Source organism: Oryx dammah, unplaced genomic scaffold (assembly GCF_014754425.2).
Source record: "Oryx dammah isolate SB20612 unplaced genomic scaffold, SCBI_Odam_1.1 HiC_scaffold_6, whole genome shotgun sequence".
Taxonomy (NCBI): Eukaryota; Metazoa; Chordata; class Mammalia; order Artiodactyla; family Bovidae; genus Oryx; species Oryx dammah.
In genome coordinates, this window is record NW_024070190.1 from 28,617,691 (window position 1) to 28,641,904 (window position 24,214).

Genomic DNA, 24,214 nt, shown 5'->3' on the forward strand with positions numbered 1-24,214 from the left:
GGGCACGAAGGGCGGGATGGTTTAGAAGTGGGAAAGATCCAGGCCCAGTATGAGCAGGGTTCATTCCACAGGAGTCAGGGGCATTCCCTGTCTCTGACAAAGGACCTTTATGGAGTCTGTCCCCTGAGCTCGGCCACCCATCTGAGATGGGAAATACTGGGGAGGGGGTCGGGGAGGGTCCAGTCTCACCTCACAAGGCACTGCAACTGCCCTCACCTTCAGGAGGAAAGAGCTGCGGACTCTCTATCAATCCCTGATGCCCACACAGCTGGCCAAGGCAGTCTGGGGCAGCTTCAACGGATGAAAATGAGACTGTCCATAAAGATACAGTAATGACTACAGAACAGTTGAGGGCTGAGGCAAAACAACCGGTTCCCACGGCACCTAGAAACTGTAGGGAGCTGCTTAACTAGGAACTTAACTAGTCAAAGAAAAAAGATGCCCAAGCAGGACCCCACCTCCCGCAACTGCTAGGAGCATCACTACAGACTCAGAGCAAGACGAGAGGAGAACAAAAACCTCTCCCCAAATAAAGCCAAATACACAAGGTAACCACCCTCCAAATCCTCTCCTGTCGAATGCCCTATTATTACCTTTTGCAATCTTGCTTCTGGAAAGTTTCAAAGTCACCACCAACCAACCCTTCTCAATGCACAATGGCATTTAATAATTGCTCACGGTTCTCGCCTGGGAAGCCAGGCAAGCACCCACAATTCATTACACGTGTGACCTTTCGAGCCCTCAGCCCCCAAATGATTTTCACTCACTTTAATCTGACTCCGATTCAAAACAGATCTGCTGTCAGCAGCCTGCACTCCGTAGCCCCGTAGATGGGCAGTGCCTACGGCTAATCTTTTAGTGCCTTAATCATAAAATGCAGCACTTCTCCAGCTGTTTTCACCCAAACAGCCAGAAAAGGGGGTGAGCGGGGTGTTAGAAATGATGAATTATGAACTCCAAAGTAGTATTTCATTAAGCAAGATCGGACGCTAAAACTTTAACTGTGCTCTCTACTATCGAAAGGTCATTTTATAAAAACCTAAAGTAAGAGATTTTCGAAGGCTCTCTGGTTCACAGAGGAGCTCACTGCCCTGTGTGGCGGGGGAGGGGAGCAGGCACAGGAGTGGGGGTCAGTTTGAAATGTTTTTTAAACTCTGGCCTCTTTAGATTTTTGCAACGTGATGCCAAGCACATTCAACAGGTCTACAAATGCACTGCATTAGCCTAAATTTAGTGGGTGTTAATTGAAATCAGAGCTGCAGTCGTTACCACCGACATGTTTCTAAATACTACCCAATAAATTTTTGTCTGTTTCAGATTCTCTGTGACAACCAGCAATGAAAAACCAAGAGCGGGCACGTAAAACGGTCTTCTTATGTACCTAGTCCCCCAGCATGCAGACAAAAAGATGTCTGTGCGGATCTGGCCTGTGTCTGCGCACACAGACGTGTGTGTGGATAAACACAAGATCCATGTGCGTGCCTTGCCCATTTTTAGAAGGCAAACGGGGAGACATGTGCACGGACACACAAATATACTCTCTGTGCTCAGGCAACTTCTTTTTCGCTAATGCACCTCCATGGAAAGCAACATGGGCCTCTCTCCATGTGACAAAAACATTCTCATTTATCGCGAAGGGGGTTGGGGTGCAACTTATGGGCCTTCTTTTTATTCAGATGGGTTATTTCCCTTCCTTTCTCTCTGGCTTGCCTCACTCCCTTTAGGTAAACCTTGTTTCAATTTAAAACAAAACAAAATTAAAATTTCCTCCAGAACAGAGCATTTAAGGGTCAGCCAGGAAAAGGTCTGCAATACATAGAATTTGAAAGGAAGAAGGCAGGGGCCTGGGGGAAAGAAGAGAAGAGACTGGAAAAAGAATGGTCGGCTTTCCTAAGGTTCTGAGGTTCCTCAGAAAAATGGCTGTTTCATCCTCCCAATTACTCATTAGTTATTAGTTTACGTGCAAAGAAAAGAAGTGGCTTTGTGCTCTGAGTCATGATTCAGCTCAAATGAAAGGAAAAGGGAGGCAAGTGTCTGGTCCGCCGGCCCTATGTAATTTGTCCTTCTTTGATCCTCCAATGATAATTTGAGGACTTCCCCAGATCCCAATAGGATTGTCTGACTTTGCCTGGAGTCTATTCCATCTGAAAATAAACAATGCAGTCAGCATCCACGGCAGTGGGCCAGGAGGAACCTGGGAGGCAAATATGTTTACCAGGGACTACCACCACCAAAGGACCAGGCTGCAGCCCCAGCAGAGGATCCTCCTGCCATTTCTTTCCCTACATACACCCCATCGATCTGATTACTCAAGTGAGTTATCAGCTAAGGAGCCCCATCACTCCACAGAGAAAACTCATTCTCATAGACAAATCCCCTCCCAGAGTTTGGTACATGCCTGATACGTAAACATACAATTACATGTATGTTTATATATCACACACAAAAAGTGTACACTCAGGCCTGCTGCATGCCCCCAAAACACTACAAGTACACACAAAAACACACAAGTTCTGTCAACACACAATCCATGCCCTTCCTCAACCACATAACAGTGAGCCTGTGTGCACAATGCGTGCACACAAGCATGCCCACACACACACAGTGCTGACCCCTTCAGAGAAGGCAGGGTACCTTGGCCTCAGAGTCCTGTCCTCCAGTCACATAGAGCTCAAGAAAAACCAATGAGTCTGGGCCTCCTCTGAAGGGGCTGGAAACATTTCTACAGAAAAAGAACTTCTTCATGTAGAAATTATTCAGACCAGTCCAGTTCATCCGAGCACTGAAGCCCTGCCTCTCCTCTGAACTCCACGCTGTCTACAGAAGCCCACCAGATGGTCTGTGAGAAAATGAACTGAACTCTTTGACATTCAAGCTGAGTCCACAAAACAGCAGCTCAGTGTCACCTAGAAATCTGTTAGAAATGCAGAGGCTCAGGCCTAAGGCCGGACCTACTAAATCAGACACTGTGTTGTAACAAGACTCTCAAGGATTTGTGTACACATGCATTTGTGTACACATAAACATACATACATATATAACACTCAAGTCTGGGAAACTTAAGAGTCCAGCCTTCCTACAACCAGGACATGCTCGGCTGAGATCATCCTGTCCTTACCAGCCCTAAATGCCCAGGGGGTCCCTAGCTCCTGCCCACAGAAGAGCAAGCAGGAGCATTCCTCCACTGTCAGACCTTGCACCTCCTCTCACCCTCTCTTACCAGCAATAACTTGCGTTAACAACACAGCCTCAGGTGTCCAGACTCACTTGCATCTCTAAACCCACCAGGAGCTCTGTGAAAACTAACAGTTTTCTCCCCACTAATTGTCTCATCACTCTACAACTGCTGCTTTTTATTTCATTATGCTTCTTATCAGTCTCAGATAGGAATATAACCGAAAAAGAAATTGGAGGGGAACAATTTCAATATTTCAAAACACATGCAAATCAATGCCCAGAATCCTACCTGGAGTGTTTTTATTGAGACAATTCTGTGCTTGTCTGAGAGATGACCTAATAATAAATAAATTCATATCTTGCAAAGGTAGACTTTCTCCCCACCTGATAAAGCTAATTATACCAGCACAACATAACATCCTCCTAAATGCCTGATAACCTCATCCTGTTACTCAGGAAATATTATTTTTAAATAGGTATGATAGATACAAACTGAAACACTCGGATTTCAATTCCAGTCCCAATTCCCGGATCCCCTCTCTGAGTAATTTAAGGACTTCCTCCAGATAGTTTTTCATATTCTTTTAACTGACATTTTATCTTTATACAGTATCTCACAGAATGAGCACGCACTAAGACAATGACAGCCAAGAAGGCCTGTCATTTCTCATTCCGACAAAGACAGATGTCTTACACTGGCTTATGCCAATAATAGATCCAACAAAAAACAAAAGAGACTACACCTGCCGCTGATGTAAAGGCACCAATTCACATTTGTGACACTCATTTGTCAATTAACAGATTTCTCCCATTGTTGACACACGAGACTTAAAAGATGTGGGCTCGAATGTGATGAATTAAAAAAGACAGATGAGTAAGCTATGAGCTGCAAAGTAATGCTATAATGTGCTTTAGATATGAATATCAACTGACACCCCTGACAGGCCATACAAGGTTTTATTTCATTTTGCACTGTATCGAGGCTTCATACTTTGTCTTCTTTGTTCGCTTTTCATCAAGCTCCTAACATCTCATTCTGACAGCCAGAGACATTTAAGGCACTTTCGTTTCAAATGCAAGTTAGCGTACTTGATTTGTCATTAAAATGCAAAACGATTGCCGGTGCAGGTAAGTGTAGGTATGCTTAAAAGGTTGAATCTGCAAAGGAAAAGCTGAAAATGGTTTGGGTTCCTGTCTCTACCTCCTTCACAAGCCTGGCCACCTCTGGGGGCCACCTGACACCCAGTTGAGAAAGAGACTTGCCCCATGGGGGCCTCTGAAGCTTCCCTGCAAGGGGAGGAACAACATGTGGACTCAGAGGTGAGCTGGACTTCCCAGACACTAGGCGGATCCCAGAGTTACTCACATCTGAACCAGTCTAAGCACACAAAGAACATTCAGCCTGTGCAGACAAAGCACGGACAGGCTTAGGTCAAGATGCTCTTCTTTCCCATTGAGCCCCTCTCCCAATTTGATGCCTCCTCCACTTCCTACATGGAGAGAGAAACACACCCCAGACACTCCTGTGGGAGATAGGAGCTTCTGGGAAGAACTTATTTTTAATGACCTTTAGTACAGCTCAGTAATTTTACTCTTTTGGAAATGATATTAAGGAAATAATGAAGACAATGAAACAGAAGATTTATAGGCAAAGCAGTTCATCCCAGCATTTCTTATTAACATGAAACGGTAGAAAACAATACATAAATATATGTCAACCAAAAAGAGAATGGCACGATCTCGGTGCATCTGTGAAAAAATATTATGTAATCACTGGAAAACCACATTATTCAAGAAAACTGAATCACAGGGTATAATGTTGAGGAAAAAAGGATACAACTCTATACAGTTGACCCTGCCACAATGCAGGTTGGAACTGCACAGAGCCCACTTATACTTGGGTATTTTTTCAATCACAAGAACTTCAGCACTTCACAACACACCACAGGCAGAATCCCAGGATGCAGGGGATCTGGATGCAGCGAGTCAACCACAAGCTACACACGGATGAACCCTCATGTCGCTCAATTGTATGTACAGCCTGAAACTCAATTTTGTAAAAAAAAAAAAAAAAAAAAAATTTTTTTTTGTAATGTCTTACATGCTCAAATGTTAATAGTGGAATACTGGTTCATTGTTCACCTGCAAGCCTGTGGCTTTTTAAACTTTCCTTCTGTATATTTTCCCTGTATTTTTATAAAATAATTACTTTATAACCAGAACTAAAATTTGAAGAGCTAATTTTAGAAAGTAAACATTTCTTTGGCACAATTTTCTGTTCCCTAGCACCAACCCACCGTTTATACTTTCTGGACCTCAATTTCCTCTGTCAAAAGAAAGTGTTAGACCAGTGGTTCTCAAACTGTGTTCCACAGAACCCTAGCATACCACAAGGGGCTTCTGAGTTACTTCAAATGACTAATTTGAATTCAACTTTTAAATTACTTTAACAATTTTTTCTAATTTAAGAGCGCTATGTTCTCTCAAGTACGTTTGATACCAAATTTCAATACACTGCAGAACAGCGTATTATCTTGTGCTGACAAATTAACTCATTTTATACAGATCTCCAAGTTTCTTCCTACAATTGTCTAGTTTTAAAATTTCCTGTTATTTGCAAGGTGAAATTTAAAGGGGAAAGAAAATTGTTACCATTTGCAACTACTTACTGAGTGAGTTAGTATTTCGATCCTGCACACTCTGAACCAAATGCAGGAATACTCTGAACACTGTGGCAAGTATCAGATTGCTTCTGTCTCTCACCTTAATATCAAACCCAGGCTTCATCTGAGCAGCTTCACTGCTTTTTGCTGGCTCACTTTAAAAAATACTAAAACCATTTTACTTCATAACAGTCTATATAAATTTTTGTGGAACAAGGATCCTGCCGCTAGAAAAATCATTCTTAAAAACCACCGGATTAAACCAACCTACCTCCATCTGTCTCATGGTATGTGGGTCTATGAAGCACAGCACAGGTAACACGGGGTGAGAGGAGGACTGTTACAAAGGCAGTCCAGGGCAATCCCGCTTCCACTCTTACTATATGACACTGGGGGAAGTACTTGATCAGTCTAAGCCTTGGTTTACTTGTAAACAGTTGCTTTTTTTTTTTAATCATAAAGTTGGGAAGGTTCAGTGAGATAGAACAGTAAGCACTAAATAACTTAGCTGACGTTACATCATTAGTGCTTGTATAAGTGGGAGGAAGGAATGGCTGAACAGTGGACAGCTCAGCATGACACAGTTTGCAGACAAAACTGACAAAAATGCTTTTGTACAGCCAACAGAAATTTCTTTGCTAAATCCACAGCAGTTGCTCTCTAGATTGCCTGGCCCATGTTCCTTTCCTCATTTCCTCACCTTCTCTATCATCTGACTAGTTCATACTTCGGAAGCACAGTCTTCTTTTAATAGTAGATCAATCTCAGATCTCCACTTTTTATCTCCCTCACCACTATCTAAATGTGCACCATCTAATTTTACAGTTACTTCAGGGACAAGGCTTCTAAGAAGCCCTTTTTGGAAAAAAAAAAAAAAAAGCTAATATAGAAACTGTTAGTTACAATAGAACAGATCAATGCAGATCAGAAATAACAGACAAGGCAAACTTTTACTAAAAGAAGAAAATCAGATAGGATAAACTTAGGGATATGGAAAATAGTCACATGCTCCTGGCAAGGAAATACACCATAGGACTACGATCTCCCTTTTGATTTGTACAAGAGTCACCAATAACAAATGCCACATGAACCCAAGCAAAATACTCTCCAAGATGATTCAGCTGGAAGAAACAGAAGTATCAAAAATGAAATTAACGATTCCAGGGATAATTGCTCTCTTGGTCCACAACCCACAGGAGCAAAACTCTTCTTACATTCAGTGTTTCATTTGATCTTCACAACTCTGACAGGTGAGTACCATTATCCCCTGTCTGGAAAGTCACAACACAGATTAAATGATTTGCTCAGTAGGTCACAGATCATCTGTGATGGAGTGAAGACTAATAGTTAGGTATCCTGTCTCATGATTTCACTGTTTTTCCACCAAATCAGCTCCAGCCAAAAGTCCCCTGACTTTGCGGTCTCCAGCAAAGATTCTGAGCTTCAAATTAGCAAAATTTAAGTTTCTCATTCAAAATTTAAAAATTACAATGACAATAATGTATCATGTAATACATTATATGATGTTAACTTATTGTGGTAATCATTTTGCAATATACACATTTATCAAGTCGTTATGTTGTAGACTGTCACCTAATGTGATGTGATATCAATTATATGTCAATAAAACTGGGGAAAAAATGCACCATAGTTGTGTAGTATTTAGTAATTGACAAAGCATTTGCATTCATATAAGCTATCTCCTGTGCAACTCAGAGATTTCCTGAGAAAAAAAGTGAACAGTATGCTTTGCCTGTAACTGAGGAGAAAACAGAGACTCATGCTTCCTGAAAGGTTGTCTGGATGAACAGCAGCAGCAATAGGACTCACACCTGAGATAGATCCAAAAACTATGGAGGCTCGACCCCCAGAGCCCCCTTATTAGAACACAATGAAGTTTGCTCTATTTTTGTTGTTGTTGATCTTCCTAAAGGAACAGGGCAAGTTAACCCAACCTAATTTTCTAGACTTCTAAAATACTAGCATTTGATGTAAAGATACACTGCCTAAAGCTTAACCTACCCTGAAATATGATAAGGTCAAATATAAGTTTGGGATGAAAAACCAGCAACAATCTTGAAGCAAGAACACAGGGAGAGCTGTCCCCTGTTCATGGGCCTGGAAAACAATTTTCCATTTCTCTACCATTTAGTCACCAACCTACAACAGCTCACTAGGCAAAGATCTCAAAGACGACAATTGATTGGAATTGTAGGAAACACAATGGAATCCAATACAATGTGAGAGCCAAGGAGGTAGGCTTCATGGTTGTACAAAACTGCATTTAGACCTTGGCTCCTCCCCGACCAGCTGTGTACTGTGGGGAAAGTCCCTTAAATTCAGCACACTCACATTTCCTGACTTTAAACTGTGAAGAACACCTAGCTTGCCATGAGGACCAGAAGTAACCAGGTGAACTTACTTGTAAAGTAGAGAGAGAGACAGACATAGAGAACAAATGTAGGACACCAAAGAAAGGAAGGGGATGTGGGATGAACTGGGAGATTGGGATTGACATGGATACACTACTACATATAAAACAGATAACTAATCAGAACCTATTATACAGCACAGGGAGCTCTGCTCAGTGCTCTTTGGTGACCTACATGGAAAGGAAATCCAAAAATGAGGGGATATATGCATATGTATAACTGATTCACTCTGCTGTATAGCAGAAACTAACACAACATTGTAAAGCAACTATACCCCAATAAGATTTAAAAAAAAAAAGGTAATAATCAGATGAAGCTATAGATGAATGGTAGTTATTGCTATCTTTTTAGACTAGTCTCATGTTTTTAAACATCCACTGTAACAAGTGAGGAATTCCCAGACAGATGGCGTCTTCCAATAGAGGGGCACCTACCATGTGCAGGACCCTGCCCTGGGCACCCCTGAATGAGAAGCTGTTAACTCATTCTGCAAAAGCTCACACTCCATGGAGAGGGGGCAGAGTTACTACACAAGCCCCAAGGCATTCACAGAAATAATACCTCGCAAGCTCTCCCAGGGGAGAATGCACCCCATGCGCCAGCCCTTCATAAACAATGACACAAGGAAAAACAATAATAAATATAATGATTTCTGAAAGATGAGGTTTCAAGCTTTGGTGCCAACCCTTCTGGACAAGCTTCAGGGCCTCACCAGGTATGAAGCAGTAGCCGTCTTCTAGAAGAACTGCATTAACCATTACTCTCCTAACAGGTTAACTGCCATGTATGCACGTCACGGCCGATACTCAGGGCCCACTCAGCCAGGGAAAGGGCTGCCCTCCACCAGCTCTCTATCTCACCGTCAACAAACTTCCCAACAGTGGACGCAGTAACTCTGCTTAAGTTCTCAAAGTTGCTGGTAGGTCTGGCTGTGGCCCTGCATTGTTCTAACAACTTCACCTGAATTAGTCTTCTCTCCATACTGAACATGAGAGCATTTGCCACAGGAAGTACCACTCTCTAAGTTTCAGGTGCTGGGGAACCCGGTATGCCCTGAATATTTATAGACCTAAGGGAAATAGATGGGGAAACAGTAGAAACAGTGTCAGACTTTACTTTTTGGGCTCCAAAATCACTGCAGATGGTGACTACAGCCGTGAAATTAAAAGACGCTTACTCCTTGGAAGAAAAGTTATGAGCAACCTAGATAGCATATTCAAAAGCAGAGACATTACTTTGCCGACTAAGGTCCGTCTAGTCAAGGCTATGGTTTTTGCAGTAGTCATGTATGGATGTGAGAGTTGGACTGTGAAGAAGGCTGAGCGCCGAAGAATTGATGCTTTTGAACTGTGGTGTTGGAGAAGACTGAGAGTCCCTTGGACTGCAAGGAGATCCAACCAGTCCATTCTGAAGGAGATCAGCCCTGAGTGTTCATTAGAAGGACTGATGCTAAAGCTGAAACTCCAGTACTTTGACCACCTCATGCAAAGAGTTGACTCATTGGAAAAGACTGATGCTGGGAGGGATTGGGGGCAGGAGGAGAAGGGGATGACAGAGGATGAGATGGCTGGATGGCATCACTGACTCGATGGACATGAGTCTGAGTGAACTCCGGGAGTTGGTGATGGACAGGGAGGCCTGGCCTGCTGCGGTTCATGGGGTCGCAAAGAGTTGGACACGACTGAGGGACTGAACTGAACTGAACGAACAGAAGGGACTTCCTAAGAACAATGACCCAAGTCCTCAGCCCTTGCAGACTTCTCCAGACAGCTCTGGGGAACCCTTGCTACCCTGAGTAGTCCCCACCTCCACTCAGCTACATGACCATCTAGGTCATGGCCGTCAGAGCCATTCAAAGACCTTGGAAGTCACTTGGCCCTCAAGTGCATCCATGGAGGAATCCAGTCGTACATGGAAGCTAGAAAGGCCACTGCAACCCTACTGGCATTCTCCAGAACATGTACCCCAGGCCTGACTTCTACCCACCAGCTAAAGGGGAAGATGATAAGAAAAACCATCCACGGAGAGGGCAAGGGTGGGATGATTTGGGAGAATGGCATTGAAACATGTATAATATCATCTGTGAAACGAATCGCCAGTCCTGGTTCGATGCATGATACAGGATAGTATGGGGAGGGAGGTGGGAGGGGGGTTCAGGATGGGGAACACGTGTACACCCGTGGCGGATTCATGTTGATGTATGGCAAAACCAATACAATATTGTAAAGTAATTCACCTCCAATTAAAATAAATGTATATTAAAAACATTGGAGGAAATCTTGATAATATCTTGCTAGTGATAACTTATATGGGAGAAATGAAAAATAAACCATGTTTAATCTATAAAAAAAGAAAAACCATCCACTATATGGTTAAATTTACCTCTAGAGTCATTCTTCCGGAGTGTCACTTAGTGGACTGGAAAAAAATGCAGTGCCCCTCAGAGGCAGGACACTGGACAGAACGACCTTCAGGAGTCACTGGTGGCCTCCATTTTTCTATACCCCAGGTCAGCCTGACTTTCCCTACCTGAGCCCAGCCTCCAAGAACAGAATTCAGGGTGCTGGTTTGCTACATCCAATTACAACCGGAAGGAAGGTTATATTTCTGTGATATGATTTCAGCTCAGGCATTTGGGGAGAATTCGCAAGAGCCACCAGGACAGACTCACGATTCAGCTGTCAGCACCGAAGAAGACAGCCTGCCTTCCCAGGCCCACCCTCTGAGACTTCATCACTGCCTGCTCTTGGGAGGTTTCGAATCCAGAGGAGGTGAGCTACCACGGTGATGCACTTAGAAAGGACAAGAAATTCATTCTGAAAAATAAGTCCCTGAAATAAAATTTCCACTCCACCAGGCAATTCCAACGCACCCCCAAGACTGATGGCCAAGCAGGCAAGTGCCCCCTCCTTCAGCTTCTCAAGGTGGACTGACAGGAAAGGCTCTTGACTTCATCCCCTTTTGCTTCCTGCCCTATCAACCCCACAAAAATGCTTTTCAGCAGATCCAATCATCACAGCTGCTACAGAACAAATATAAAAACTAATTAGAATTTCTGAGGAACAAGGCACCTCAAAACTCATATGTTTAAACATCTAGATGGGAGTCTGCCTCAGCGAAACTGAAGAGTGTCTTGGAAAAATGGAGCTTTTGCAAACAGTACTCTGTTTGAAAAGAATTCATCTAAATTATGCCCCGTGCTGTTATTTCTTTAGCAGCACAAGGGCAAAAAAAAAGTTAGCTCCAATTAGGGCAACTTTACTTGTAAAATAGTAAAAATGAAAAGACGCTTCCTTTGCCACCATCCTATGTTCCCGCTCCACTCACATCTGCTCTACATCTGAGTTTGGAAAAGGAGAAAAGACGGAGTATAAAAACTGCAGCTGAGTTGAGACTACAGACAGCGGCAACACTACAAATGCCACATTCTGACAGTGGTCAACAGCAAAGGGGTTTTTCTTCACCCATCTTCTCTCACCTCACTGCTTCTCACAGGTGCTCACAGCTCTCTCTGGAGGTATACAATATCTGGAAATTATCTATTTTTGGTAAACAAAGCTACACAGAGAAATCATCAATTTCTCTTGAACACATACCAAACTAAATCAGGCTCAAATTCCAAGTATCGTCCCCCACCTCTAACTGTGAAAGTCTTTTCTGCTCCAAAGGTCCAAGCATTTACTAAAATAATTTGAGACTTCATCAGGAAGGCCATTATGCTGGCAAACATTAAATAATTCAAATGATTCCTTGTATATAAATATTTCACATCAGATATTGATTTCCGAATGAAGTGCACATGAAGAATGACCACATTAAGCAGTGTCCGAGTACATTCTGGTGTTCCAAAATACAGGCAGCATCTTACTGCACAGAAAGACTGAATTCCATACAAGGTCACACATGATTACATATCCCATCTACATACAAATAAAACTGCTGCCTCTGATTCCCTTTCCTATCAGATTCAGAACATATCCAATGGAATCTTCAAGAAGAGCAAAGTAAAAGGCTTTGAAACACATTTTTAATTTGTTAAACTGCTTCATTTTCAGGGGATTAACAGGGCTTTGATAAGGTTACAACCGATGCTGAATATCTGAACCGCCATGTCCTGAAAACACTCAATTTTAACCTTGGGTGAGACCAAGGTGAGATTTTAAGCACTACCAACCTTTAAAATTCTCTGGCTGCTATCCCCATCCTGTATCAAAAAGTAGAGGGAAAAAATCTTGTTTCTAAAAGTTGCGAGGAAAAAAAAAAAAAACAGGGCTGAGATGTGACCCCAAGCCTTAAAACCTGCACAGGTTTTCCCTGAGAGGCACAAACAGCAGTCTTGTTAAAAGAGGTGAACAAAGAACAGAGGCGCATGACCAACATCATTACCCAGGGCTCCGGGCAGCACAGGATAAACCAGCTCGAAACACACGCGCACTGAAAGCCCACAACTTTCCAGGCAACCTCAGGAGCGCAACAGCCCAGGATCCCAGCCAAGCTTGAAATGTGGAAAGGAGAAAGTGGGTCCTTGCTGGAGCCCCTCCCCTAGCCTCTCCAGAAACACCAGCCGGCCCTTCCCTGCCCCTTCCCTGAGCACCCAGAGAAAAAAAGCATAACAAGAGCAAGTGGGTTTGAACCAAGTAAAATACGTCCACCTCCTCCTACCCCAAGCCAGCAGCACAAAACTGAGCAAATTAACACGCACATATAATCCCCAAATGTATCTTCCAGGAAAGTACCGCATCATTGATTGAGACAAGATTTTGTGAATGCACACACACACACACACACACACACACACACACACACGCTCAAACTTTCTTTTACCAGGACAATAGCCGAGAAGAAAACACAACCCCTCAAGACTTAGCAAAAGCTAAATCCTGTCTCCTCTTAGCTGCAGCATTCGGCTGGATGTAGCTAAATTCACAAAATGTTCCCTTGGCATTTAAATTCTCTTTTTCTTTCCTTTTATTCTCCTTGTAAGCAGAGTTGGGGGGTGGGTGATGCATAATACGTCAAAAGACAAAGCAACTTCAAAACAAAATCAGTTATTTGTAAACAATCCTTGTGGGGATTTCTGCCCCTCCTCTCCCCCCACCCCAAGAAAAACAGCCCTGCCAGTTGTAATAGAAAGCCAAGTACAGATAAATCAATTAGCTTGCTAATTTCTCCCCTCTCATTTATTTAGCTCTGCACTGTATTTGTCGTAATTGACTACAATTATGTTAATTACTAACTCCAGTATAATTACTATATTTATTGTCATTGAGCATGCGATGTACCCACAGCAAAGCTGGCATTTGTCGGGCATCAAGAAACCAAACTGTCGAGAGGTGATTCTCGGCAAACTGGCGGATGTGGCTTTGGCAAATGAAAGGGCAAAAGAGATTTCATGCAATGTTAGTTTGAAAGCACCGGTTCATTAAGGATATTAATTTTCTGATAACTACACATTTAAGCATGACACACTCGCGCAGTATCTACAGGATTTTGCAATTATTAATGCGTGACAGTTTCAAATGCTAAGTGAATCAATTAAACAGCAGCATTCACAATTTGAGAAGAGATAACTGCTTCATAACTACCTAAGACTACAATTTTCACATGACAAAAAAGAGCCATTGAGGCGCCTTCAAAACCTGACAGGTCAAGAAAGAAGTTTGAAACAAAAGCACCTTACAACCATCATCTCTCCTCTTTACTTGTCAGATCAACTTTGCTAGTGTCTCCCCAGAAACGGCATCACATGCCAGCTGCCACAAGGTGATTTTTCATGTCTTGTCAAAGAAATCTTTTATTCTATTTGCTCTGCATTAACATGTTACATTTATTGATCAAGGGCCTGTTCCTCAGCCACAGCAGGGCACTGAGCTCTCCATGCCTACAGGGCTTTGATGTCCCGGTGACATTCGAGCCCGAATAATGCACATACTAAATGGATTTAATGCAGAAATGTGTTTGGGTCTGACAGTTACATTAATAACAGCCCCTCACACTGATAAATATGCAATTGCTACTATTAAGAGTTACCCAATTATGGGGAAAATATTTCTCTACCTTATAAATAAATCCATCAGGGGAAAAAAAAAGTTTTAACAATGGTGCATTTTCTTAAAACACTTCTCCAGCTGCAGAATACAGCCTGTGTGCATGCGGGGGTTAATACCCCCTCTCCCCACCCTCCTCTCCAATTGTTTTTAGTAAGTCTTGCTTTATCTCAAAAATGGTTCAGGGATTTAAAAAAAAAAAAAAAAAGCTCTTTTGTCGGTCTTCCCTGCTCTATCCGTCTCTTATTTCTTCAGAATCAGAGAAAAAGCAGACACCCAAGAGACTGCAAAATTGGGTTCTGTATAAACTCAGAGAGGAGCTTAAGGGAGGTGGTGCAAAGGTGGGGGGCACATAGCTGATCCCCATAATGATGGGTCTGGAGGAGGAGGTGTCTTTTTCTTTAAACTCTAAAAGGAAACCTGAGCATGTGTGTATGTCTCTCCCTCATTTAAAATCCTGAGCGGCCTTGTGCTGCAGCACTGATGAGGGTGAGAGTGCAAAGGCAAAGAGAAAGCAGCTGGGACAGAAGAGAGCTTTTATGGGGAAAGTTTCGGCCAGGGAGCATTTGTAGTTATCACATCCCTGCAACTAAACACAGACACCCAGCAAAAAAGCGCAATCGCTCCCCTTTCATCATAAAGGGGCAGGAACAGCTGAAATCACCAACACGGCAGTCCCTGAGGAGACAAGAGGAACAAGGCTTTTCATGAGGTGGGTGTGTGCATGCAAGTGAGTGCAAGTCCAAGCGCGCGCGCACGCACACACACACTCACACCTTCTTTTCCCTCCAGAACCAAAAGTCATGCACACAGCCATCTGTCTCAAGGTTCTTCATCCCGAGGCTGCGACAGCAGAGCCACGGCAAATGCTGTGCCGCTTCTCCCCCTGACAGTGGCCGTGGCCGTCTAAGGCACACCCAGGGTGGGAGGGAGGTGGAGGCGATAAAAGGGATGAGGTCTCGGAACCCTCAACTCCCAGCCGACCCAGGCCTCACAAGGTCTTTGTACATCAGGAAGGCTTGGGAGAAACTGGAGAGAGAAGGAAATGGAACAGACAGAGCTCTAAGGCTTCTTTAGGCTCCAACCCGGAGCTGTACGAGCCACTCTGATCAGGCTACTATGAATTCTACAGGTCATTTGTGATTTTAAAAAACAAACCCCGCTCCGGGAGCAGAAAATGACTGCCCACCTTCAAAGAAAACACCAATTTAAATCATGAGGAGCAATCTAGAATAACTGTAAAGCTGAAGTCAAACCACAGGAGCCATTTAATCCCAGCTCTCCCATTGAACCATCAGTGTGGTCTGAGGGAGATTTCCTTTATCTGGGCCTCAGTGGCTCCATATGTAAAAGGCTGGCGGAAAGACTGAACGAGCTGACACCCAGTAGGTTTTCTGCCCAGCCTTCCTTAGCATGTAGCAAGTACTCCATGACACCAGTTCTGTGTTAATAAGAAAATAAACATGATGACTGGTATCACTTATTTGATCCCTTGTCCCTGGACTCCTTTGCACAACCTAGCAAGTCACCTCTGGGTACTTATCTACGGGCCTGCTTTCTCTCATGAAGCTCTGACAGGACACACAAAGGTCCTCCTTGACACAGTGCAGCTGGCATGGCAATGGGAAGGCTCTTTCGTCCAAAGCTGTCTTACTTTGGCCTCACCCACTAAATGCTCACCCCATCAGTGCGATAGAACCTCATGGTTTAGAAGATGCAAGACCAGTGAGTAGAGAGTCTGAAAGGGTTAAGCTCACCTGTCTCTCCCCCCACCTATTCCCTCAAATCACCACTGCCCCCAGCAGCCACCCTGACAGCACAGAGCAGCATCACCACACGCATAACGATGACCATGACCGCAGAGCAGAGCAGGGCAGAGGGAGGAGGCAGCAGCAGGCAGGGCCCAAGCTCCAAACAGCTTACCAAGAAAGCAAACTCAAGATTCTGGGTTTCTGGTCCAGTGGTTAAGATGCCACACTTTCAGAGCAGGGCGTACAGATTCGATCCCTGGTCTGGGAACTAAGACCCCACATGCCACAACGTCAGGCTAAAAAAAAATAAGAAAAAAATTAAAATAAACCCAAGATTCTGAAGGAGTTAAATGGGTGAGATGAGAAATAAAAGGCTTTCACTTAAGATGTCAGGAATTTCTCATCCTGGAGGCAGCCCTGTAGGAAATATGGAGACAAGGTTTCTGAAAACCCTTTCTAAACCACACTGCAAGTCATAGTTGCATGGAGCAGCACCATCTCTAAGAAAGCTGAACCTCAGGAAAGCCCCAGGTCCTCTCAGACAACTCTCACCAATTGCCCACCACTTGCCCACCTTGGTCTTCTACTCTACGGTTCAATACCCCCATTTTCTGGCCAGTGGGTGGAAATCTGCAAAGTCAGGAGATTTTGTGGGGAGAGAGGCAGGAAAGTACCATATAAACCTCTTTTGCAGTGGCCTGCTACCCATTCCCTTCACCATCTTCCCTCCCTCCCTGTTTTACTTGAAGCTGTTTTTGGTAATAACACAGTTACAAAGGGCTTCCCTGCTGGCTCAGAGAGTAAACAATCTGCCTGCAATGCAAGAGACACAGGAGATGCAGGTTCGCTCCCTGGAGGAAGAAACGGCAACCCACTCCAGTATTCTTGCCTGAAAAATCCCATGGACAGAGGCACCTGGCTGGCTGAAGTCCTCAGGGTCACAAAAAGTTGGACACAACTGAGCAACTAAGCATGCACGCAGAGTCACAAAGGTCACTTCAGAAAGTGCCTCAAGTCAAGGAAATATGAGTCTTGCTACTGAGACATTAAGTATTACCTGCCAGCTCATCTTCCACTTCACCTTTTGACTGTATGTCTGGCTGGTAGTTAGAGACACTAGACTGGCCAATGATATTTTTAGAACCAAAAAAAAAAAGGCAAGAGCCGGGGGTTACTTTTCATAGCATTGCCCAGCTCAGAGAGAACACGGCTTCTAATATGTAGAAGCTGCCTCCTTTAATCACTCAAGGCTTATCAAGACCCTAGAACTATTGTGAAAATTCACTAACAGTTTCTCTTACTAAACCCTGCCTTTCCCATCATCATCTCTTCCTCTCAAGTCTCACCAACAAGAGCTCTGTTGCCACCCCGACTCCAATATCAGAGAGCTCCCCAAGTAAGACCACTATATTTGAGTTTTCAAAACAAATATGAACAAGGCCCTTGATGGCAAAGAAATGGTTTGATGAAGACCCAATACTAACAGAACATGCCCTTTGAGCTGTTCTCCTAAGAGTCTAGGCAGGGAACTCTCCCTTACTCATTCCTACTGTAATCTGAACACAGGAATGCTTCTAGTTAGGAATGATGAAAAATGTGTGTAAGATAAAGTAGGTTTAGCCTATGCAATGTCAGACAGTTGGCAAATCCAGGTATTTGTACCAGTTAGAAGAGGCTAGGCTATGCTGTATTAAATTTTCTGTCTTGTGACACAAATTTCTCATTTACAATCTATGTCCAACATAGATCAGCAATGGATTCTGGCCATTTATGGTCAGAACCCAAGACTGACAATCATAGCAAGCAGAAGAGAAAGTTGCAAATTATGTGCTGGCTCTTAAAGTTTCTGCCCATTGGTCATACCAAAGGGTACAAAGGTGTGCAAACATACCACATGCAGAAAGAGGAAATCTTCAATGTTTGTGAGGAATCCCAATGACCATCAGAGAGTGAAATGGCCCTTATGGATAGTCAAGGGTGTGTTTTTAGCTTCTCTAGTGCCATGTTTAAGAACTAACCATGGCTATGCTTACTTAAGACCTATTATTTGTGTTAAGCACTTGATACACAGTTGGCTTCCCTGGTAACTCAGATGGTAAATAATCTGCCTACAGTGCAGGAGACCCAGGTTCAATCCCTGGGTCAGGAAAATCCCCTGGAGAAGGGAATGGCTACCCACTCCAGTATTCTTGCCTGGAGAATTCCACAGACAGAGGAGCCAGGCGGCTACAGTCCATAGGTCGCAAAGACTCGGACATGACTGAGTGACTAAACCGCCACTTTATACAGTTACACATTCAATATTTTTGTAACTAGCCAAGGGCAGTTAAACAACTAGTGAAAGACAGTCATAAGATTTCAAGACAGGATGGTCTGACCACAAAGCCCTGATTCTTTTCATTACACTGCCCATTTTCCCAACTGGGAAGCAAGCTAACAGGCCCAGTGCTGCCCAGCTGTTAGTAAACAGGCATTGATGCAGTGGTGTGTTCATCCTCAAAGATCTGACAGTGCACCCAATGTCCACCTCTCTGCCAGGTGGGAAGAACAGAGCCACAGTTTTACTGGAGCTGCCCAACTCCCCAGTCATCACTGTCATCCTTGACAAAGTCAGAGAAGCAGCAAGCTCTCACCTAAGACATCTCCTAAGCAATTCTCCCATCCAGTACATTTACCAGAGGGATGCTAAGTAAGATGCAACTGCCAATCATTTTTAAAATGTAAGCTTCCTGTTTCCATAGATCAATTAAGCCCTCTCAATTTCACTGTCATATTGACACAGGTGTGTTTATCATTGTGTGCCGTGGGAACTCTGCTCTGCCCACTGTGTTCACAAGCTCAGTGGGCAACCTACTCAGGGGCCATGGGAGAGAGAAATGGGCCACCAGAGAGAATACTGTCCTTTCCCAGTCCAGGGAGAAGCAAAATGAAAGCTGCAACAGACTGTTACCAAGTTCTCTTTTCCTTGATCAAGGAACCAGCACTGGTGATGGCAGAGGATTCTCTGTATTGATCAGAGAAGTAAAATACGAAAACCTCAAAAGGAAAAAACAAACAAAAAAAAAGAGTTAAAGGAAGAGTTTGGGGTAGCATAGATTGGTATCACCATCAAGGCCTTCTGACTATTCTGTCCCCAGGAATCTGCCCCAAACAACTAATCAGAGATATTCATCAGTGAGTATCACAAGGCAATTGATAAGAGAGATTTATAACAGTAAAAATCTGGAAACAATTTAAATGTCCAACAATAAGAAATAAGAATTAGAAGGACTGATGCTGAAATTGAAGCTCCAATACTTTGGCCACCTGATGTGAAGAACTGACTCACTGGAAAAGACCCTGATGCTGGGAAAGATTGAAAGCAGGAGGAGAAGGGGACGACAGAGGATGAGATGGTTGGATGGCATCACCGACTCAATGGACATGAGTTTGAGCAAGCTCCGGGAGTTGGTGATGGACAGGGAAGCCTGGTGAGCTGCAGTCCATGGGGTCACAAAGAGTCGGACACAACTGAGCGACTGAACTGAACTGAAGAAATAAGAAACCATTAGAACATGTAATGCAGCATTTATTGAGGTGGGAATATGCTTCCGACACAATGGAAGCAACAGCATCATTTAAATGATATTTGGCATCAGGAAACACCCAAGACAATAAAATGTTAGCAGTGGAGCTTCCTGGGTGGTAAGATTATCAGTGAAAATTTGAAAGAGCGTTTCTGTCATACCCTTCTGGTTTTCCCAAGATTTCTATACTGATCACAGTTTTATTATTTAGCAGATTGTCTTCAAAAAATAAAATCTAAAGTACACTCTCATGTAGATATAAACACTGGATGGATACATGATCATTAATGCATCCAAGTGCAAGGGACACAACTTCACTCCTCTTGGCTGTTACCTGATAAGCCTCCTAAACCCTCTGTGGCCATTACAGGGGAGATGGCAGGACCCTACCTGCCCCTGGGAATTGTGTCCAGAGAGCTGGTCCCAGTTCATTGTCTTTGTGGCTCGCCTGGGTTTCCATCCAGTCATAACAGGAAGGATGAGACCAGGGTTGAGAGAGTAGGTATGTCTGAGTCTTTTAAGGAAGCCAGCAATTTTATTTGGACCTTTGTCTTGCTTCTCTTTCCAACCTGTCAGGGAACATACTGGGTCCAGGGACTTTCATCCTCCCAGGACAGAGTCACAGAAGCAAGACAGCCTCAATTTCCAAGACTTTCTGCATAGAGAAGTAACCAGTCTACTACTGTACAACCCAATCGAGGGAGGGATGGATTCACAGCTAATGCAGGAGAGAAGACCCTGAGGCGTAATGGAAAGAAAAAAATAATGTTTCAGAGCTTATAAATCCATAACCACCCTCCCCTCCAGCATGAATGGGTAGCCATAGAGCAAATCAGCAGAAACTTTCATGAACGAAATTAACAGTGATGATGGTGAATGGCTTTGAATTAACAGCAAGACAACAGAGAAGGATGTCCTGATCATGAGTGGTTAACTGAAGCCTAGTGCCTCTCTTTTAACTAACATCTTGGCAAGAAGTAATACCAATCTAGCCCCCACAAGAAATTCTCATGTTAGTATATGCATGGACTAACTCTGGAGGATGACAAAACTACCAGTAGTTACCAGTGCAGGTGGGAACCAGGAAGCAAAGGACATATATGTAAGGGAGAGTTTCTTTTCATTGGTTACAGGTTTGTTCCTTCTAAAAATTATGCCATGTGTACTATTAAATATTTTTAAATGAATAAGCAGAACTCCTTGCCTAAAAACAAGCTTCAGTCTAAAGCACAAACAGATTGCAGCTGATCCTGTGATTTACAGGAGTAGCAAAATTTGTATTAGGGGCTATGGCTGTATTTAAGTCAACACCCTGACATGACTCTCTGGATGAGATATGGAAGCCTGCAGAGATGTCCTGTAAGAAGAAGCGGGGTGATTCTTCCAAACATAACAAAGTGAGAAGAATTTTGTGTTTCTGAGGGTAGCGCTGGAAAGAAGGAACATGGAAAGCAGGGAAAGTGGCTGGGAAAGAGGGGCACCTGGTCACAGGCAGGAGACCTCATCCTGATGAGAGGAACAGCCAGGGAGAAACTCCCCAGGGCAAGGGAGTACCCTGAAGACTTCAGGAAGAACACTACCCAGCGTCTCCTGCTGCATGCAAAATTACCACCCTACCTCTCCCAGTGCACTTTGAACTGGCATAATACACAGTAATGTTGTACTGAGCTTCAAGGGAGATGAAGGGGGTGTCGAGAATGGGACCAGATAGGCTGCCAAGAGGGAGAACAGAAGACAGAGCAGAGAGTTAGAACCATGAGCTACAGTAAATCCAGGTGCAGAGCAAATATAGGGTGATATGCTCCCCACCAAATCCCGCGGAAATGACAAGACACGGCTGGGAAGAAACCTTTTACAAAAGGTGGGGCAGGGATCCGCAGTATTTCCTCTGGATATGACAATCCCCTCAGCCTGGTAGGAATCACATGTCCACTTGTGTGGTAGGTAAGTTCATGATCTTTCTCTTCCCTTCTCCCTTTCTCTCCCCAAAGAGGAATTAAATGAGCATCTAAATCATCTTTGAATTTTTATCCAACTGAAGGCAAAGGACGTGTGTAAGCTTACATCTTCCTCTGACACCCAAGAGAAACAGTGCCACCTCCCCTTGCCCCCAAGTTAGGTAAATAAAACCATCAAAGATGAGTCAATCTCACTATAACCACATCAAGTCAGAGTTATTCTTCTGCATTCTGGTCTGTAACTCCTTCCAGCTTACCCAAGTCCTAATAGAAACCCTTGCATGAGACCTCACCCCTCCATGGCTCATCCCTGCCCCAACCCAGCTACAACTCACACATTGACCACAGCACAAGCAAGAACAGGTTCCTGATTAGATCATTCCTCAAACTCAACACTTACAAAAACTCTTCTCCTCTCAACAAAAAGTTAACAAAAGTCTTAATTCCTTTTTTTGAACCAACCTCCTTCTCACAAAATTTTCCTGCCTCCAGGCCCAATCATTTCCTATGATAAATCCTTAAAGATCCAGCCTCTCAGAGCCAAGAACCCCTTCTCAGAGAGGCAGGGCCCCATAACGTGACAAAGACGACCCTGTTTCCTCAGACCTGACAGCCCAGTCCCATGACCTGTGACTGCTCATACCCTCTCCCAGGGCCCAGCCTCCTCAAACCCACATCCGGGCTCCCAGCAGCAAGGCAGCCACTGCCTGAGTCAAGAGCCCCAAACACCCAGAGGCTGGTCACATGGGAAGAACCTTCTGCCCCAGCCTACTCTGGGGAGCTGCGTAAGGTGCACACGTGACTCAGGCACCATCAGTTGAGACTGTATCCTGTCCCCTTCTTGGGTAGGGACCAAAAACCATCCTTCATTTGTTCAGAGTCAGAGTTTATTTGGCACCCTCTCACCACTCTGTATTACTCTGTGAATTTTCCATTTCTACATCTTCTCAGAAACCCACAAACCCCTTGAGAGTCAGGAAGCACACTGCGCCCACTCCCTTCCAACACAATTCCCTGGATGCCCCTTCTGTGCAAACGATGCATCTCAGCACAGCCGTGAGCTCCTAAGCACCAGCCCATGAAGCTCTGCTGGCTTTGCCTGAAGTCCCTTGCACCCTCTGGTGCCTTAAAGCCCCAAGCTTTGTCCATGTTTGCTAGAATCTGTAATGCCCGCGTGTCCTGCCTTGGAGAGAAGAGACTCCACACTGTGGAAGAAGTAAAGTACCGGAGCCCTGGGGTGGGACTCCAGCTCCTCCTTCTCCTTCCACCTGGAGACAGTCTGTTCCACCAGAGGATAGCACGGCTCTCAAGGAGACACTTAGGAAAAAGCTCTGCATGGAGCCACCTCCTTAGAAAAAGCCACCACCCAGATCCCTGCCAATTCATCCCACTGATTGCTGCTTTCCAAGAACCTCCCAGCTCCCTCCCTCGAGTCCCCAAACCAGTCACAATTCAGAACCTTTTAGGAAGAAATAACTGTTTTCTCCATTGGAATAATATAGACAATCACACTTACCCTCTCTGCCAAGTCTGGAACAGTTGTTTGAGCTTCCCTCCCACCTACCCCATGCCAACAGCATTGGAATTACTTTGAAATACCATCCGGGAGAAATCATCAGCACAAATATTTAAAGTTTCAATTCATAAAAAGGCAAAGGAAAAAAAAAAAAAAGAACAGCACACACACTCTACCTTGGATTCAGCAAATCTTTGCGCAATGGGGTCATCCACAAAAGCATCCCTAAATGCCCCCAACTCACCTGCTGGTTCTCTCTCTCTTCCTCTCCAAGAGTTTTCTAATATGACGCATGGGCATCAGGGAGGAAGGGCAAGACCACAGTGACACTGACGGCCCCTCATAGGGACACATGTGAGCCAGAGGACACTCACTGTTTTGCAAGAGGGGAGCCAGAGGACCTCGTGAAGCAGAGTCACACCTTTGGGGTCCCTTTGGAAACCTGGGCTGTCTGGCTTTTATCTGCAGGCCTTCACCATGGGGCCTCGGTCTCCCAGGCCTGGTCTGTCTCATGAAGGTTACATACCTCAGAAGGTTAAAGCTCAGATCAAGCCTCTTTGCAAAGTGTCCACAGTCCCTGCCGAGGTGCTCTGGGATCTCTCTGCAGTCCTGGCCTATGTAGGACACCTGGAAATCAAAATGGAACAGAAACAATGTGGCCAACGGAAATCACCCAGCTGCTCACAGTCCTGGACCACTGATCGGATGATTGCTTCCGCAACTTGAAACGCGCTCCTCACACAAGGCAGCCCCATTTGTGGCTGTTTCCCTGATCAAGTCAGCTTTGGGACTTGGCTTCAGGGACTCTGCCAACAGCTCCCCTTTCTTGGTACACTTAGCACGATGGAGACTAATCCCGGCACAAGGGAAATTGGACTGAAATTGGCCGGATTCAGATGTCCAAAAAAAAAACCCCAACGTCAGAGCATGCTGATATAATCACAGCAATCAGCCTCCCACTCAGGGGCCTTCCCAACAGCTGCCCCTCGGCTCTCCTGCTCCCTCTCCTCGGTGCCCCCTCCCCCAAATACCCTGTTATGCACATTACCTCAGGAAAGACACAGCAGATGCACTTACCAGCATTCAACCTGCAGGGTGCTGGAA

The 24,214-nt window shown here is 44.4% G+C and overlaps 1 protein-coding gene across 1 annotated transcript in view; it reads right to left on the reverse strand.

Moving 5' to 3' along the window:
* The window catches only part of LRMDA (leucine rich melanocyte differentiation associated), a 1,143,538-nt gene that overhangs the window by 1,112,665 nt on the left and 6,659 nt on the right, over window positions 1-24,214 (reverse strand). The window contains exon 2 of the mRNA XM_040242346.1: window positions 23,637-23,737. Within this exon, the coding sequence (XP_040098280.1) occupies window positions 23,637-23,737 (101 nt within the window). The remainder of the gene's footprint in view (window positions 1-23,636; window positions 23,738-24,214) is intronic.